The sequence below is a fragment of the Hippopotamus amphibius genome, chromosome 3 (genome assembly GCF_030028045.1).
Source record: "Hippopotamus amphibius kiboko isolate mHipAmp2 chromosome 3, mHipAmp2.hap2, whole genome shotgun sequence".
Taxonomy (NCBI): Eukaryota; Metazoa; Chordata; class Mammalia; order Artiodactyla; family Hippopotamidae; genus Hippopotamus; species Hippopotamus amphibius.
This window is the reverse complement of record NC_080188.1, coordinates 165,698,627-165,718,669: the sequence shown is the minus strand read 5'-3', so window position 1 is coordinate 165,718,669 and position 20,043 is coordinate 165,698,627. Positions and strand designations below refer to the sequence as shown.

At 38.8% G+C, this 20,043-nt stretch overlaps 1 protein-coding gene across 3 annotated transcripts; it reads right to left on the bottom strand.

Annotated features, from left to right (window-relative positions):
- Positions 1–1,023: 1,023 nt before the first annotated feature.
- On the bottom strand, positions 1,024–19,811 carry IVNS1ABP (influenza virus NS1A binding protein). 3 transcript variants are annotated; one of them, XM_057727299.1, is made up of 15 exons: positions 19,487–19,811; positions 13,295–13,517; positions 12,215–12,343; positions 11,853–12,022; positions 11,649–11,724; positions 10,412–10,585; positions 9,941–10,066; positions 8,526–8,594; positions 4,447–4,576; positions 3,991–4,215; positions 3,413–3,534; positions 3,192–3,318; positions 2,974–3,105; positions 2,682–2,855; positions 1,024–1,563 (listed from the first exon to the last, which is right to left on the bottom strand). In XM_057727299.1, exons 3-15 carry the CDS (start codon positions 12,323–12,325, stop codon positions 1,310–1,312), a joined length of 1,890 nt encoding a protein of 629 aa, XP_057583282.1. In that variant the 5' UTR covers positions 12,326–12,343; positions 13,295–13,517; positions 19,487–19,811; the 3' UTR covers positions 1,024–1,309. The 3 variants fall into 3 exon arrangements, with proteins under 3 accessions (XP_057583282.1, XP_057583280.1, XP_057583283.1); XM_057727297.1 differs by having other exon boundaries at positions 8,487–8,594; positions 19,487–19,810; XM_057727300.1 differs by lacking the exon at positions 11,853–12,022 and having other exon boundaries at positions 8,487–8,594; positions 19,487–19,809.
- Positions 19,812–20,043: the final 232 nt, after the last annotated feature.

Here is a 20,043-nt window from a genome sequence, read left to right as displayed (position 1 = left end):
CCGTATTTCAGATGTGAGATGCCAGGTAACTATTTCCCCACAAATACCTTAAGCTCATTGTTACTGGAAAAACAAAAAACTTCCCCCCAAAACTTTTCGTAATGAATAAGTACACAAACAACATTTGGATAGTAATCCCAAGGTGGAAGGATTTCCTGCAAAGTACCTTTAATATGTTTGCATCAGCAGCAAGCATTAGGATGTTCTAATTTTGGCACCATAAGTTATATGTGTAGCATTACACATTAGATACCAGGCCACCACCCCAACCAATATTTATCCATATGAATAGGAAAACTGAACAAAAACATCATTCTGATAAAGGCTGCATTCATAAACCAATACAGTTTAAGGTAATTTTTTTTTTTCACAATTAAGGGCTGCCGTTTAGGATTTGTTTTGTTAATGATAAATAAAAATAGGAATTACTTAGAAGATAAAATATTCCACTGTTCTTTACTGTTATATACATAATATTGAGTGTTTTGCTATATAAAACATATCCCCAAGAAGTCAAAGTATTTAAAAACAGCGTATCAAATAAAGATCACAGCCGTGTTACTGTTCAGCAACTCCATTCAAATAAACATTGGTACCACATTCTCAAAAAAAAAAATTGTAGCTGAGGCAAAAGCTCTGAAGTTTGCATTCTAGGTGTATAAACCACCACACTGCTTACTTTTAAGACTGCCACTCTACTTCAGTAATTTGAACCTGCCACATTTTACTTCAACAGGTAAAGCGTTCTGCTGAGAATACAAAAAGTTATAAAAAGGCAATCACAAAAGATTAAACCTTGGTAGGCATGTAAGCTTTCTTTTAATAAAAACAAAAATAGTCACTGTTATCTAGTTAAATAAGTCTCTTTGTTATAGAGTGTTCCAGTTATTGAAAAAGGGCCCTTAAAAAACCCAACTGCCTATATCTTAAAACCCTACCCCTCTTGCCCCATAATACACATTTGAGGGAAGAGTTATTTAATGTGCAAACTGGCAAAGCAAATGTGGAGGGGACTTCTTGAAATGATGTGCCCAATCAATTCTTGGTTTATTCTTTTACAATATCAACTTCCAAAAAAGTAAAATAACCAAAGTAGTCCTAAAAATACACAAAACAGACCTTCATCTTTGCATTCCTTTCCCAATAACACAAAAAGTATGTACAGCATGTTTAATAATATGCAATATGCAAAAGCTCTGTGTTGCTGTTAGCAACATCTATACCCACCCACCCTCCTTATTCACAAGTGTACCTATACTAGACACAATTACATCACTAAGCCTGTTAGTTTGAAAGGGTCTTCAATTTGTTAAAACTGGAAAATCTTGGTATAGGGGCTCCACTCATTTGACTCAAGGTTATAGACTTCCACCGTATTCAGAAATTCATTGCCGTCAAATCCTCCCACTGCATAAATGGTGTTCCCTACAGTTGTAATCCCAGCATTGCTCCTTGGTGAAGTCATGTTTCCCATCATCTTCCATTCATTTCTAGTTGGATCATACATCTCCACACAACTGATGGCATGAGAACCATCAAAGCCACCACCTACAAACAGTTTTCCTACAAGAGGGAAGAGACAAGGTTAATCTACAGAGGCTAAGAAAGAAACCCTTAAATCGGTATTTTGCTAAAATTAGTGGTTCTTAGTAGAAAAGCCTGTTCATTGTCAAAAGTATTTATTAAATGCCTACTAATGCGGCAAGCATCCCCTAGAAGGTGGGGATACAAATGGAATAAAATTGATAGAAACCCATTTGCACGTTTAAGTCAGGAAGTTTAAAGGAAGGGAGGTAACTATGCAGGTCTCACAACAATTCTGTGTGGTTGTTTATTATTGCCATTTCACAGATGAAGAAATGAAGAACAAAGAAGCTGGACAACTTGCCTAGAGATGCAGCCAGTAAGTGGCAAACCAGAGTAGTTCTGTGCACTGAAAGTTTTGTTATTAGTCCAGAACGTAAGAACTAAGATTCAAAAATAGTTATAGGAAAGGAAGTTTCCAATAACCGAACATTTTCTAGAGCTTCCCAACTATATAAAATGATTTTGGTACAGAAATTTCTTCTTGGAAACAGATTGAATTATGACTGTTTTCAAATATACATGCAGGGCAGTTAACGGTTAAATTATTTCCAAACAAATAAAATGTTAGCATTAACTATTCTCTGTAGCTTAGGGGAAAAACCTCATTAGGGATTCTCAAATTCATTATTTTCTCATCTGATTGTCACTTAGCCTACCTACATCCATGTATTTATAAAAGGATCGACAAGGCTCACAACAGGCCAAAGGCTGCAGGCCAGTAGGCTACTTACTGGCATGTCTACACACTCAGACTCTTACCAGTTGAGCCACAAGCTTTGTTCCAAAAACAATTCTAACTAAATTTATTGTTGTAATTATATGATTCAGCATTATGTAAATCAATAAAATGGATGTGAAAAGAAAGCTGTGTCTATGTAAAATGATTTGGAAAGACTTGTTAAAATAGTCTAAAAGTTTTGCTTCCAACTAGGCAGAGAGCAGAAAAACAATTAGAAAAGAGTAGATTTAGATGATTTCATTTCTTTTGTATTACAAATCAAATTTTTAAAATTCTTGCTCTAAAGAAACAAACTCAAACTCCAAGATGATGCACTGAGCGTGATTTGTGGAAGAAGATGAATCCCAACACTTACCGCCAAGAACAGCCACCCCAGCTCCTCGCCTAGCCACATTCATGGATGCAATTAAAGTCCAGGTGTTATTTTCAGGATTGTAACGTTCTACTGTGTTCAGACAATTCCAGGACTCTGCGCCTCCGATTATGTACAAGTAACCACCAAGCTCACACACTGCAGACTGGTGTCTACCTATGAAATCAAGTGAAACCAAAATTATTACTCTTATCTCCCAAAACTAAGTGTGCACTACACATACTGTTGATTCAGAGGTCTTTAAAAAAAAAATCAACTTAAAAAATCAACTTACGAATGTTAAGAGGAGCACAGCTTGTCCACGACTTCGTTATAGGATCAAATACATCACAATTTTTCAGTCCTTTTTGACCGTATGGATCTGAGCCACCGACAATGTATAATTTCCCGTTCAGAGCACACACTCCTATGTGAGTGTAAAATAAGGTTATAAACTGATAACTTAATCATCATACTTAAATACTGATTATCTCAGCAGAAAAGTATTATTACCTGCATTACAACGGTTAGTTCTCAATTCTGGAACAGGAGTCCAGTCATCTATGTTTGGATCATACATCTCTCCACAACTCAGGTCATCTGAGTGGCCATTCGATCCACCTACCACATACAGCTGGCCCTATGCCAAAAGCGAGATTAGCATTTCTGCCATTCTGAAGTTATGAGAAAAAACTAAACGTGGGCCGCTTCTTCCTGCAGTATAATGCACTTACCATGAGTACAGCCATTTGAAATCGGGCTCTTGGTGTCCTCATGGGAGCAAGAAAGGACCAATGATCTGTATGTGGATCATAGCACTCAACTGTTCGCAGACATTCCTCTCTGTTATAGCCACCTGGTACAAGAACCACAGAGTTATGTTTAAAATATTAAACTGGACCTGGGTTTCTGGTCTAGAATGGTTTAAGTGATCTATACGAATGGGAAAAAGAATTTTCATCCACAAACTTTGTAAGGCCCCATTAGTTGATGTTTCAACTAAGTGCTTATAGTAGCTGAATGACAACATTAACAGTGTAAGTAAATTGCTTAGTCTTGGCTTGAAAATTAAGGACAGAACAATTAACCCCACTTCATATTTTTTTAAGAATTAGAGACAGACATTAACTTGAAGGTAGACAATACAACAGTATTGACTTTTTGTCTGCTTAGAATGTGGTAAAGTGGAATGCCACAGAAGAAGGCATATTAAACCCCGTCTTCCAGTTTGCACGTCACAAGCAAGCATAAATGTCCACTAGGCTTAGCCAGTCGAAGGTTTCTGATAAGTCACTCATCCCTCTATTCTTACCTGCAGCTATGAGTTTGCCATTCATCTCTGCCGTCCCCAGACCAGATCGTGCGTACTGCATAGGAGACATGGGCTTTTCTATTAGCTCATCTGGTTGCATCTCAAAACTTAAACTTTTAATGAGTTTTGGAGTACTTGTTGGTGAGCTCTGTGGGCTGTTTCGCCCATGAAGGAAAATGACACAGAAAATACCATCCAGCACAGCCAGGCACAAGTAAGTGTTATCTGTAAGCACAAGAGTTCTATGTTTAAAGATGCAATTTTTATTACTTTTGGTTGCTGTGAGAGCCTGAATTGGACTCCAGATTCCAGACAGGGATGACCTGCTACTATTTTCCAAATTTAGTTGCTTCTGAGTTTTTTCCTCAATCAATTTAAAAGTACTATATGGTTCCACTTAAAACTCCTTAAAAAAGAAATAAATTGAAGGCAATCTGACAAGTGTAATACACTTACTTGAAGTCTTTTCCGAAGCAACGATTTTCCACTCATGCTTAGGGCTTTGTATTGTAGCATTTGGAGAAGAGAGACATCCAATGGAACTGCTACTTATCTGCTTATGGCCATTCTCACGGGGTGGCTTTTTCTGCAAAATCAAAAGGCAGCTACAGAAACCTAGCCAAAGACCAGACCTGGTGTACCTTTGCTCTTGAGCTATTCCACAACACTGAAAAAACACTTAGTACCCTACACTTATGCAGGACATTTACAGCACACCTAGACTTAACACAAACCAACACTTTCTGACTGACACACATCACTGGCATTCTTCCATCTCCACTTAATAAGGAAACAACTACACCTACCCTGGTCAAGAAAAAGCTCAGGTTCAACAATTAAAAAACCATGTTGTGAATCAAGTATCAGAATACTCAAGGGAGGAAAAAAAGGAACCTCCTCCCTCATAATCCACATAAGTTCACAGAGTCTCTATGTTATAAAGTATAGAATCTTCCAAAATATGTTATAAATCTAAAATAGCATGAATTTACTGAGAGAATACATTTAACCTACTATCTCCATGAAACTGCCAAACTTAACTAAATCATACGTACTGGTATCCCTTCATACAATGCCAGCAAAAAGTCAGCAGACATATATCCATCCAATCTCTCTGAAAGTTATTTTACAGGAAAAAAAGTGGCAGTTACAAGAAACATTTGCAAGTATATTTCTTTAGGATGATTACCTTAAAGGTAATTATAGAGTGGTTTTCTAGACAAGTAAAACTACGTCAAAACACAAAAGTAAAAGTGGTAATCAGAAATTAATAAAGCAATAATACTGAAAGAACTAAACATTCATAAAGGAATACACAGGAACATAAAAGAGGGAGAAAGGGGCAAAGCTGCACATTTTAGATGACTGTAAGGTTACATCATGCCCTTATGTATAAGTTCCCTTTGATGGTTTTCTTCCAATTACTCTAGTCCTTGACACTTCCAAAGGATATGATCACAAGTCATTAGAAGAGTCAAGACTACCCTGGCAAGAACTGCCTGCTGAATGAACAGGTACCGCCTCAGTACCTGGCCCAGTTTGCTTCTCCGCTTATTTTGGTCCCTAGGGCCAGAGCCACATGGGTAGGTAGGATCTCTAATGGAAATTTCTGTTTCTAGTGGAAGAAAAAGGCCATGTAACAATAGAGAAAAAGATTTTGGTAGCTACTTGAAGCTGTGTAAAAGCTATCAAGTTTGATGTGGGCAATTCAGCAAATGTGGTTACAGCGTAAATAGGCTCTTTTGAGAAAAAGCAGAGAATGTACCACACTAATGGTTATCACTGCATTCCATTTAGACATTTATTACGTACCTAGGTATTATTAGGCACTTTATTCACATTGTCTCTTTTAGTCCAGTAATGGCAATACACCTATTAATTTTATAGATAAAAATACTGAAAATCAGAGAAGATATGCATCGCCTAAGGCAATACAAGAAAAATAAGGGTTAGTAATTCTCAGTATAAAGCCACTCTTTTAAACTATGATAGTCTGTGTGTCCTCTGCTATTAGAATTACAAGGTACATAAACCCTATCCCAATCTATGGGAAGAAGGGATCCAAGTAACACAAGTTGATGGTGTTTGATTAAGAGCTTTTACTGCAGTAAGAAAACTGTTCTAATGTATGGCTTTAACTGAGAGAGAAGAAAAAAGCACAGTAACAATGAAGACTACTTAGTCTTATGTAACTAACAAGCCTTATATATAGAAATGCTGGCTCTTTTATATTCCTTCCAGAACATTTTCAAACCTACTTCTTTACTCTCATTTATCTTCAAACTTTCCCATATCAACTCCTCCCACTCAGCCCACCCACTGGCCCACACTCTCTTTCCCTCTGACCTCCCCAGGGGGTGATCCCTTGTGGCTCTTTCTTTTTCAGCTTTTTCAGCCACCACCACTTCTCAAGCTAAGCGTTTCTTAGCCTTAATACTCTTTGGAAATTACACCCACTAAAGTTAGAAAGTGGCTTCCTAAAACCAAGGTAAAATAGATATCCCTAACCTTTTACATGACCTCTCAGAGGATGACTGGACACAATGAACAACGCAGTCCCCCTTCAAACTTTCTTCTCCTATGTTAGCTAGCTTGTACAACACAATTTGACTCCAATGGCTTCTTCCCAACCTCTTTTTCTCTTCCTGAAGCCTACTGTTTCCTCATCCTTTTCACTTCATCATCTCTATTCATGGCACTTCCTTGGAGTGAGTCACACATGTCAGAATCCTACTCACCCTCAAATTCTTCCCTTTCCTTAATTTTCCTAATCTAAACAACCACTAAAGACCTTTGTAACTATAAATGTCTAGAGTCCACCCTTTCCCCTTCTTGTCTTTAGATCGAGCCCTCATCATTTTTGCACCTGAACCACTGCTTTTAAGTCTACAAATTGGTCTCACAAGCTTTAATCTACCCTCTGTACCTGGTCATAAAAATAGAAGGGTTCGATGCATTTAGTAAAGCTAAAAAAAAACAACAAAAAACCCCCCACAAAAAACCCCCACAAATCACCTGGAATGCCACGACTCAGAGACTGCCACCTGACAGTTAACTAAAAATATGACTAATGAACATATAGATCTTTGCTGTATGGAAATATCATAATTTAACCAATCCCCCTACTGTTGGACTATTGCCCAGTTTTTCACTATTATTAAAGTTGTGAAATATATCTGTTCAGATCACTCTATTCCCTTGTCTAAAATTCTCTGAACATCCCCCACTACTTGCAGAATAACGTATGAGCCCCAATCAAATGGTATTTACCTACTTTCCCAGTTGTGTGACCTGCAATTCCAAGAGTATCATCCTGTCACAGGTATCCTTCACTATCTGACACACCTCCATCTGCTATGCAAACTCTTCTACATCCTCAGACGACTCAAATTTTGCCTCCTTTGTGAAATTTCCCTAGCTTTTCTCCTTTTGGTTCCACCCTCTCCTTAATGCCTTCTGTAGGTAATTCTTATAAGTCTGTTCTGTTTTACCTATAACGTCCTGGAAGCAGAAACAGTCTCTTACACATTTTGGGGCCCTCTTACCTAACATCATGGCCTGCCACTTATTAGGCACTCAACCACTGTTTGTTGAAAGAGTACTTTAAAAAACCGTTAACTTACAGTTTAGAGACGTTTAGAGATAAAAGGGAAAATATCCTCAATGTTCAGAATGCACAGACATGAACAAAATTCTCAACTAAGCCCCCAAAACTTTGTGAAAATAAAAATATTTAGCCACTACTGACACAGAACACCTGAATATCACCATACAGGTTATTTCTGAGTCTATCATTTACCTTCTCATTATTAAAGGAAAACACCCATTAACTTGGGTCAACTCAGCCTACTTTATATAGTTTATCCCTCACAAATACAATGTTGAGCTAAAGCCCAAACAAAAAGAATACACATTGTATAACCATTTACATAAATTTCAAACATAGGCAAACTAACATAATGCTTCAGAAATTAAGACAATGGCTTCCTTTGGGGTAGTGTAGGGCACTGCCTAGGAAGGGGGCAAGAAGAAGGCTTCCAGAATGTTAGAAATCTCTTCTTGACCCAGGTAGTGTTTAAACCAGTGGGTTCACTATGTGGCACTTATGATTTGTATACTTTTCTCTATGTTATTTATCCAGAAACTAAAAAAGTCTATACCTGAGATTTTTTTTTTTTTAATTGGGTCTACCGTTACAAACGACTATTTTTTATAATCTAACCAAAATAACAAATAATTTCTATGTTGCTTCATCTTATTGGCCCTTTTCCTTACTACTTGTAAATCCTATTTGATGGAGAAAAAAAATCTAGATGGGGTTTCCTAGTTTGTTGTGTTAATTTCTTCTTATGTGGCAAAAATGGTAGTAATGGTAAGAAAGATATGCTTGTTTTCTCCCGCGAATGTTTCTGTCCAGGTATACCAGTGAAGTTCTTCCACTTTCCTTTATGAAAGGCGATTTTAAGCTGAGGTTACCCCAGATGGGCCATGTGTACCTGCACAAACTGAATGTGGTCACCATCACTGCCACACACCTCAGCCTGTCCATCTAGCAGGTTCCCATCAAGCAGCTTGTGATCAGCTGAGTAGTACAAGGTTTGAACCTGCAAAACAGCAACAGAACACCCATGTGGCTACTGTCTCCATGGCTACTCCGCTAGTATGCAGATCACACAAACGCCTCAAGGTAACTTCCAGTGTGCTTCTTGAGCTTCTTGACATCTTACTCTGGCAGGATCCCAAAGTAAAGAAAATACATGTCATGGTGGTAAAAATTTAAAAAACAAAAATAAGATACAGAATCTTCTAATACTGGTGAAGAGTCCTTGGCTTGGTTGGCTTGAAAGAAATCTTCATTTTTTTCATAGCTTCTATGATACAGCATTAAGAAAAAAAGGCACCACTACAATATATAGGCTCTTAAAGAATATACATATTTACAATAAAATGGTTTACACCTTTGAAGATAAGTGGTCTAATGTGCATAAACATATTTCTGTCCTGCAGGCAATGTCAAGAAAAACAGATAAGAAAACAAAGGCAAAAATTCAAACAAGCTACAGAGATACCTCCCTTAACAGATGCAAACACATGGCTAATGCATCTGATTTTCAAGTGGGAAACCATATAGATTTTAAATATCACCTGTTAGCCTTTTCAGAGCATAAAGGTAACTGCGTTTTTAAAGGCCTAACAGGTTTGGTAAGCCTTTAGGGAGTCTGAAAGGCTTAAGTGGAGGGATAAACTCAAGGTCATGCCACTGCTCCATCTGCGTGTTTAATTCCTACCATTTCTCCGTCGATTTTTCTCTTGTGTATTTTTTAAAAAGTAGCCCAAGTTAAGTGAGTGATGATATGTATGAACAACACCATTGAAAAACACAAAGCTTTAAAGATAAGAACCCTGTAAAGGAGTAAACACCATTAAATCATCATCGTTCTCTGCCCACAGCGGATTTTTCTTAGGAGAACTGGGGCAGGACTGCTGCTTCTTTACGTGTCAATACACTTGAGGATTCTTCTTGTTTCTTCAGTCTTGGGTATCCTAGTTTTGTTAATAAACCTATGGGGAGATAAATCAATGGGGAGGAACAACCATTAGAAGCTTTTACCTACTTGTCAAATTTAAAGCAAAAACCTGTGAAGAAAAATTAAGAATCTACAGAAAATTTCAGTACCACCTCCCATTTCTAAAGCAAATTACATGCTACTTTAAAGAAAGTTAACAGCACATAATAAGCAAAGAAATAAAAAAAGAAAAGCAGAAGACCAAACTGAACAGTTCATTCAGCTCACCTGGACACCCCCCCTGTTTCTCAGCTTAGGGGTACCTATAGCAAAATTTAAATTCTTTAGGGTCATTGTTATAAAATAAAAGTGAAAGGGAATCCTTCATGTTATAGCAAAATAATTTTTAATAATTTTTGAATCCCATTTACTTTAAAACTAACCTCTTCCATCAGCTCTTCCAGACTGTCTCCATTCTCCCAGATGCTACGCTGCACCCAGTTGATTACCTTTGTGTACAATTTGCCATTGCTGGGCAAGCAAACATTATCTTCAAGCATTACCTCCAACTAAAGTTGGGGAAAAAACAAAGACACATGGATCAGTGTTGCGCCTCTAATTCTCAATTTCATAATAAAGCTGTCATAGATGCCCAACTGTACTCCACACATTTACTCTAATTTACAAGGAAACCAGCAGCCAAAAAAAAAGAAAAGAAGAAAAGAAAGTAAACAAACTGGTAGTCAGAAAACCATTACACTGCTAAAAATAACAATATCATTTCAATGTATTGTCTTTTTCATAACCATTACTCACTTGCTTGAAACATGGACAAAGATTACTTTCCTGGAACTAAGTAGTATATACCTCTTTATAGATTTAACATTTACATCTTTAATCTTTATAGATTTTACCTTTAGCCGTGGAAGTTTAAGAAACTCTTCCTCTTCTGAAATTTGTAACAAATGCTCCTGAATATAAGCATCAACCTTATTCAACAAACGAGAGTCTCCCATACAACTTGCAAAATTTCGGTAAGAGATGCAGCTGGTAACATCCATTCTAGACAGTAAATAATCACCACAAACCTTGGAAAAGAAATACACGAGTGCCAACATTTACATACATTTTATTTAACAAATATTTAACAGTGTGTAAATACTATGTGAATATATAAAGATTAATCAAAAATCACTGCCTTAATAGAACAAGTTTAACAGTGGGAAGAATACATGTATCCAAAAGATAAACATCAAAGAATGCCATACATATATAAGTTGTTTAAAGAAAAATGCAACAAACTGAAATGCTATGAAAATGCACATGAAATGTTCAGACAAATATTTCCAACTGGAATGACAGATAAGGCTCCATAAAGGCAGTTATCTGAACTGTGCTCTACAGGGGAGGTGATGTTAAATGCTGACAGGAAGTAGGGAAGATGCTGCAACCATTTAGTTTGGCTAGAACAAGAGGTGAGAAAATCAGGAAATATTTTGGAAGACTAGCAACTAAATTAGGGAGAGCCTGGGATGCTAACCTGGGGGTTATGTGCTACAACCACAGAAGGATTTTTAAGCAGAGTGATATGAGAGGAGGGGGTCAGGAAACTTCTTCCTAAAGGGCCAGATGGTAAGTAGGTTAGGCTTGTGGGCCATACTTTCTGACAACTATTCAACTCTGTCACTGTAGGTGGAAAGCAGCCATAGACCACATGTAAATGAAAGCTATGTTACAATAAAACTTTACAAAAACAGGCAGCTGGCTTAAGGCTTGCACTTTACTGACCCCCAGATTGGAGGATTAAATGCTTTTTTTCCCTATAAATTATTAAACACTTCTCAACGGCATTAAATTCTAGAAAGAATATTTCTAAAGAAGAACCAGAGACCTGTAGAAGAACAGAGAATTAAGGATATGAGTTATATGATTAACTGAGAAAAAGACTATTTTAATTCATGTTATCAGAGACTGACACAGATACCCTGCCAGAGGAGACTACTGAAAGAGCAAGACTGTAGCTTGAGTTATCTAATATCTGACTATGCTGTTACTATAGCTAAACAGTTAGAATTACACACATACCTATTCACTTCTCAAATAAGACCCCCTAGTAACAGTACTCCTTGTATATTACTTTTTTTACTCTACCTGCTTTACTCGGTCCATCTTCAGTTTTTTTGCTGCAGAATAAACATCTTTGACTAATTCCTTATCGGCTTTCAACCTATTAGAAAAAAGGTTCTTTATCATTTATCATACCAAGGCCTTAAAACACAGATACTTAATTTAAATAAATTTAGAGGGACTTGGAATTCACTCCCTAGATTACACGATGTACTTCAGAGAACTTACTGGGCAGTGTAGGCATAATTCAACAAGACTTCAACAGCTTCCGGATTGAGATCATCAAACTTAACATGAGAAACTCGGTGAGGATCACTATCACTATTAAAGATTTCAAATAAATAGGGGCTGCAGCAAGCCAGGACTGCTCTGTGTGCTAACATCTCATGGCCACAGACCTGCAATATGAGGAACTGAAATTAGAAGCACTGTGGACTGTGTATTTCTCTAGCTAATTACTACATCACTGTCTTCATCTTACATCTCTAGGTAAATCATTCTTTTTTAAACTTATTTCCTGAAATGCCTCCTATAAAAAAGAAACATGGTTTTTAGTAATGAAAGATCAATTCCAATTAAGTTTTAAATACCTGAAGTCGAACATCACAGAACTGGCCACTTTTCCTCAGGGCATTTAATTTGGCAACAGAAGACTCAATGAAATTTTCATCTTCAAACATTAAATATCCATTGGGAATCATTTTTCCTTATAAATTTGGCTAAAGGGCAGAAAGAAAGCCAACTTATTTTAACTTATGGTGATTTTTATAACATTTTAGAGAGTAATGCAGTATCTTTAATTTTCAAATTCCACCCTGTCAAAACACGTTAAAAATTTTATCACATGAAAACACTGCTAAAACAACACTGGCACTGAACGTCCAAGTCTTTGTACCCCTATACTTTGATCCTAAATCTTTTTAAGGATTCATACAGTAGTGTTATGGTATCCCAGCAATTTTGGCCAGGTTTCTATTCCTGTTAGCACACTCTGTGAAGGGGGAAAAAATGTAAAACCAGTCCTGCCGAAACCCATACAACAAGCAACTGAAAAGCCTAGAAGGATGTGAAGTGGTCATCACATATAGATTCCTTGGATTGGGGCTGTAGTCATTCCTTTACTCACAAATGAGAAAAACTGATATACAAGACTAACTTAAATTCTGTTCCCTTTGCTCTATTCAATATTCTGTGATAACCTATATGAGAAAAGAATCTAAAAAAGAATCAATATATGTATATGTGTAACTGAATCACTTTGCTGTACACCTGAAACTAACACAACATTGTATATCAACTTTACACCAATAAAATTAAAATATTTTAAAAATTCTGTTCCCTTTGCAAGTTTCATATATTCTAAAGCACTTCTCATAAAAATACATGATAGAAATGTGTGTTCTTTAAAATATTTTTCCATTTCACCTTGTGAACAAGTGACTAATGGCTACACAAAATACATCATTAAAAAGTAGTAACAGAAGATTTCAGTTTGAAGTAACTGACTTATTTAAATTCAAAATAGTTTATAGAAAGGAAAAAATAGGAAAATGTTTTTTTCTACAAATATTACTGACTTCTCTGCCTTTTAAAAAAATTATGAAAGGCTGTTAGTGTATTTGTACTTCAGAAAAAAAAATGTGTGCACTGGGCACTGAATATTCACTTACCTACTATACTGGTGAGAAATGTATTTCTGGGATGTTTTAAATAATCCAAGGACAAAGGAAACTCAGCACTTCGTTGAGGTATGAAGACAGGTGGTTGAAGTGAAGGCAGAGGTGTCTTAAGCTCTAATGGTGATTCCAAAAACTATCAGGCTTGAAAATGATGTAATCAAGTCCTTTAAAGCTATAGACACGAATTTCTTCTGTGATAATCATGCATCATAATCTGTAATAATGACAATTTTGGGATATTCTGAATGATCAAAGACTGTCATTGATCTAGGTAGATCCGATCATGCAAAGTCCTGATCTTGAAGGCATTTTGAGGTAAATGGCACAATACAGAAAATAACACAAATGCAACTATACATAAGCATTTTCATTTAACCTGCAACCACGCAGGTGATTTAAAAAAAAAATCCCTCCCCAGAAGGCAGGAGCTAGTAACTTTTATCATTTAAGTGAGATATAGAAGCACAAAATTAGAGAACAAATATAAATACTGGTTAATTCTAATATTCTTTACTATTAGATTCCAACTAATATACAAACATGCGATCTGCTGTTACCAGCCAGCAAGCAACCTTCATTATTCCCAGACATGTATACACTGTTAGAGTCAAACCAGATACACTGCTTCCCAAAATGTGCTCTGCATTTCCCCGCCTCTGTAGCTCTGTTCAAGTTTTCTTTTCTTGGAATACCCTTAACCCAACCTCTGCCAGATGCAATCTTACCTCCATAAAAGCCCTGCCAAATGCGCTCAGCTGAGCCATAGTTGCTCTCCATCCTCCACATACTGAACCCTCTCTGAAAGTGTGTATGTGTGATCTCCCAGCTGGTCTGTTCTGGGCTGTGTACCTGCTTATCTTGTTGATTCAAGGTCCCTTGGAGGCAGAGCCTCTGTCTTGTCTATCTTTGTATCCTTTCCATTTCCCCCATACCAAAACAAGTAGCCTAGAAACCTGAATATAAAGATGAGTAACTTATTGAAATGAACTAAATAATAGAAGAGAATACTGATGTCTGTGCTTTGTATGATCATTTTTCTCATATATAGTAATAAACTACCAACAGAAGAATTCTGGTTCAAATCAAATCTTCAAGGAAATCACATTCAGTCCTCCTACCTACTCTTTCCCCCTCATTTTCACATCATTAACTAAATGTATAAGTCAGATGGTACTTATTTTTTAATCACCTGAACTGCTATTACACCACTGTCTAATTCAGCAAACCAGAACTAAATAAGAATTATTTGAAAGATGTGCATACTTTTTAAAATGGACTTAAAATTACCTAGATTTTCCTTATACAACAATCAAACCCGCAATCTACATCTAACAATTATGTTAATGGGAATGGTCCCTTACCCCAGAAGGCACCTGAAGGCTAGTCCAGGTCCATTTCAACAAACTGTTGTATTAAGTTCAACACATGCACAATCTGTATCCCGTATGCCTTCACTGGTTTCTCCATAGCTTAGGTTTTATTTCAAGGAAACCTGAGTATTCTGACCCAGGTTGGGATTATTGTCAATGCTTATTCCTGAAATGAAACTATTTCATACCCCTATGTAATGCTGATTTCCTCTGCCCTACACTTGGCATCTAGATTAGCTAATTCACCTTTTCTTAAGAAACCAGTTGTAACAAAACAAATGTTTTCCAAGTAACACACCAATTCTATGTACAGAGAGAACACACTATCCGAAAGAAACCTTCAAACATTTCAGCAAAGACCTAGCTCAAGTTAGGAAAACCTATGCAAGGCTGAAAGGGGGTGAGGGGGAGACTCCTCCATGTAAGTTATAATGGATATGATTAAAATGTGTACCCTCTGAAAAACCAAAAACAAATGGAGATTTATAAGTATTTTAAACTTTGACCAGTTTTATTCAGTATTTATTTGTAAACCAGCTTTGATCTAAGAATAAAAATGTCATCTATATACATAAACATACTTTGTTTTATTGCACTTCACTTTACTGTGCTTCAAATAATGATTTTATCTATCTATCTATCTATCTATCTATCTATCTATCTATCTATCTATCTTTGCAAATTGAAGGATTGTGGCAACCCTGCATTGTCAGATGACGGTCAGCATTTCTAGCAATAAAGTATTTTTAAATTAAGGTATGTCTGTTGTTTTTAAAGAAAATGTTTTGGACACTTAATAGACTCCAGTACAGTGTAAACATAACTTCTATACGCACCAAAAAACCAAAAAATTCGTGTGACGCTTTATCATAGTGGTCTGGAACCAAACCCACAGTATCTCCAAGGGTGTATTTGATAAACTGAAAGTTCTACCTTAAATTTATTTTGGAAAACAACAGTAACAACCACCACCACCACCACCACCCAGCTGGTTAAAATCACTTTAGTCCTTTGGGAGAAAATACTGGACAATTTTTGAAGCAACTCTTGCCATACAAATTTGTACAATATTATTAGTTTTGCAACAGAGTGCTACTACATTAGTACTGGATGAGTTTCTAGTACAGCAAGGTCTTAATATGAACCTCATCTCTAATGTCTGCAGACCCCTACAACCCTACTTGATTTTAAAAGCTAGCCCAAGTCCACTTGACATTTAAGTTAATGCAACAAACTTACTTTATTTAATTATTGTCCTGATATACTATATGTCCCTACTCTCACCCACCCCCAAGCTGGAGGAGGTCACATCAACTTCTGCCTGCAAAAGCGTGTCTTTCAAAGTTCACATTCACGTTTACTAAAGTTAGCGTCGACAAATTGAGTTTTAAGCCATTCCAAAGGTTCATAAATCTTAGTTTGGTCTATGAAACTCAAGCTCAATAAATGACGGAATAAAAATGTATAGAGAATTTTTTGTCTTTGAAAAGTCAAACCAAAAGCCCCAATATCCCAGGCTTATATAAAAGTATAAAATTTAGAATTTTATTTGATATTTAAAAAATACATTCAACTAAATTCACTTTCAAAATTAAAACTGAGGTCAAATACAATATATTCTGGTAAATATACTTCAGTTTCTTAGTATGGCCAGTGCAAGAAAAGGGAGACAGACGACTCATAAATAAGTAATTAAATTGCTTTGGTAAAACCCAGAAGTTCACATGTGAACACAGCCCCGCAAAAGATTAGCTTAACCCAAATAAAATTCAGTAAGTCTTATCAAAGAGCTCTAAAAAAGGTAGGCACAATATGACTTCCCCCAAAATTCTTCTCGAGCCTTCAGTAAGAGCAAGATAAAATATTATCATCAAACTTTCAAAGCATCCTTAAAACCTGAAGGCAAACTGCAAGTATTATTTAAGTTTCAAGGCAATCTTTTAAGGGTAGTCAACTCACAAAATAGCAACTAACTCCATTTTTAAAGGACAGACTTTAAGTACAAAGTAAGTCAATGAATTTTCGAAACCAGAAGTTATAGATTTCCAATGTCTGAAATGATACATTTGTATCAAAACTCACCAAATTCACTCACTGGCTCCATGCTTTTAACCTCACTGTTCTGTAACTCTTATAGCCCACAAATATTTATCGCTCCAAACATATGGCAGGCACAATTTGGAATGAGGTGCTCCTAACATAATGGAGTTAACTCCATTCCCCAGCCTTGAACATTCCACAGACCAATCAGAAAGACAGACAAATCAAGCAGTGAAAACAGTTCAAACAAAAGGGGAAAAAGTTATGAAAGCACACATATTTCAGAAACTGCAGCAATCTCTGTTTCAATGGACTGTAGTTAGCAGGATGCATATGGTAAGTAGTAGGAGAGGAAGTAAAAGAGATCAACATTAAGGTTTAAACAGAACAGAATTTTTAGCAGAGGCATTGGACACTAGCAGAAATGTAGGGGATGGCCTGGAGAAATGGGTAAAACATGGATGCAGGGAAATTATTTATACCCTTGCTTATCCTAAAGCAATAGGATATTTTAAAGTAGATATGGGACATCATTATCAAAATCAATATCAAAAATTAGAATTTCAAAAAGCATAACAGAGACATTTTTAGCTTGCTACATGAGTAAAGTTAGGAAGGAAAAGAGGAATTTGCTTTGGGGCATTAGAAGGCTGAGGTACTGCTGGACATCCAGGTTGATACCAAAAGTGGAAGGATAGTGAGTGAGGTATAGGGTTGGAAATCACTTATCGGGTGGTAAATGAAGTTTACAAGTGAATATATAAGCAAGTATTTTCTGTGGTTCCAACAAAAACTCAGAAATCACTCCTTTATTTAACTCCTCCTTATTTACACTGTTTAGCACTATAGGATGCTATGGTGCTATAGGATGCTAATAGCATCCTTCTTATACATTTGACTACACAATCATACTGTTGAACGTCAATGAAATGATTTTTAGGGGTACTTCATCTTAGTATCAATGATTAAGACAGTTCCCAAACAGGAAAACATTTTACATTAAAAAAACAAAATACTTATTTGCAAAACACATTCAACTGCCACCTAAAATATCCCTCAAGCAAGAAAAAGCAAAACTCCACTCCAAAGTAAGTAGCCAAAAAGACACTAATTTAATACTAAAACCAAAACCGGGAATGCTTTGTTTTGGCGGAAAAGTCAGAAAAGCAGAGCTACAATTTAAGATAAATTAATAAATTAACATTTATTAATTAATGATAGTGATATCATCCATTAGGAAAATACAGAGGAAAACTATTCTGGGTCAGTGATACTAGTCCAGTTTTACCTCTTACTACCAAATTATAGACATTTGACAAGTGGCCTGCCAGCGGGTATCAAATTACAGTATTCTCAATCCAATTCTAAAGGGTCAGTGAACGCCTTATCTCCAGATATACAAATAACTGCTCCTTCCGCATCTTTCAGACAGAAGTTTCAGCATGATTATGCCTAAAGCTATTCATCAGTATTTTGTTATCCTTAAACTACCAGTGCTAGAATTATTAAAATAAAATATTGTTTCCGATAGTCTAGTCCATTCTCTACTTGAGCTGTTTAGAGTAGTATTATACTTACAGAGTTGTTATTTACTAGACAGAAGATCACCACACACAAGTCCTCAAAGAACAGCTTGATGCCAGGGTGCTCTAATCTAATACCCCATCACAGGCTAACAGACACGAGGAAACAAAAATAAAGTCTTTAGGCCTCTCTCTTATTTCTACTTACTAGTTTTTGAAACGTCAGCAGCCTCAAACAATAGATCTGTCCACTTTGTATCTGAGAAAACGTAAATCTATTTCTAAAGTATTTGTGGTTCAAGTTTCCCCACGGCCAACCCTCAATCTGATACTGCCTGATACCTTCCTAGCACTATTAGTTTACAACCAAGAGTCCCTTTGCAAGATGCACAGAAGGATGGAAAAAGAGCAAACCTCTCTGCCAATTTTTTTTTTTTTTTTTTTTTTTTTTGGAAAAAACAAAGCGGCGAGCGCCCCAGAGTGACTGGAGAGCCCTGCAGTCTCAGGCCTTCATCCCCGCGCGGCCGGGCGGGAGCCCACTCCGAAGGCTGTGAGGCAAAGGGCCCAGCGTCTGCACACCCCCAGCCCGGGATTGGCCGGCCCCGCAGTCACTCAGCGCCGACACAGCAGGGCAGCCCTCCCTCCCTCCTCCCGCCCCCTTCTCCCCGCGCTTGGCAAGAAAAGCGGGCAACGTGGAGCGGGAACAAAGGACCCCGCGGCCCACGGCGACCAGGGGCGCCCCCCTACCCAAGGCCCGGGGCACCGATGGGGCCCTGGGCCAGCTCCTCGCCCACATTCGCCGGGTCCCGGGAGGGCTCACGGGAGAGAATCCAGGCCCCGGGCAGACCCCGCCATGAGGCGTCGGTTTCTGACAGCAGGAACGGAGATTCCCGTGCCCGCCTTCCGGGAGGTCATCCCTGGCCCGCGGCGTCTTGACCCAGGCCCCCGAGGACCCCCTCGAGCAAAAACTTCTCGTTCCTCCCGCCCTGCTTCCTCGCCCCCAGCGCTCTCCGAGGCGGCCCGCACCCGCCCTCGGCCGCTAACGCGACCCGGCAACCACAGCAGCGCCGGCTCCTCGTCCCCAGAGAGCGACGGCTGCGGCTGCGGCGGCTTGGGGAGCCCTCCCCCCGGGACCCAGCGTCGCCCCGCGCCTCCCACCCTGACCCCAGCCGCCCGCGCCATCCCTCCAGCTCGGAGTCTGGCTGCATTCCCCTCGCTCCTCGACCGCCGGCACGACCAACGCGTATTACCTGGTTCATCTCTGAGGAGATGGAAACACTCATCTCTGGAGCTTCAACGGGGAACAGGAGGAAGCGGGCGGGAATCTGCCCAACGGAAAGCGCCTCGAGGCCGCGGAAGGGGGAGCGATCGAGCGGGGGGACGAGCGCACAGCCCGAGGCTGCACCGGGGATTCGTGGGGACTCGCTCGCTCGCTCGCTCGCTGGCACAGCCGAGCCGAAGCCGCAGGCGGCGAAACTCTGCCCAGCAGTCCCGAGCGACCGACCTCCACGCGCGTCCCGGAGACACTGCCCCCGCTGCCGCCGCCCGCTCGCGCCGCACCCCCTCGCACGTCACCACGTGCGCCGCGGCCGTCGACGCCGCCACCAACGCCTCCCAGACGCTTCCGGCTGGAAAGCGTCGGCAAATGACCGGCGAGCACAGCAATACCGCGCTCGCGGCCCCGCCCACCTCCGGCCCCGCCCCGCCCCGCCCTTCTCCCCCGCCCTGTTGGGTTCTGTCCTGCGCAGCTCAAGTAGGTCAATGCAAGGTGATCCCTGGAAGAGGGGGCGCTCCGGGCGCCGCGCTT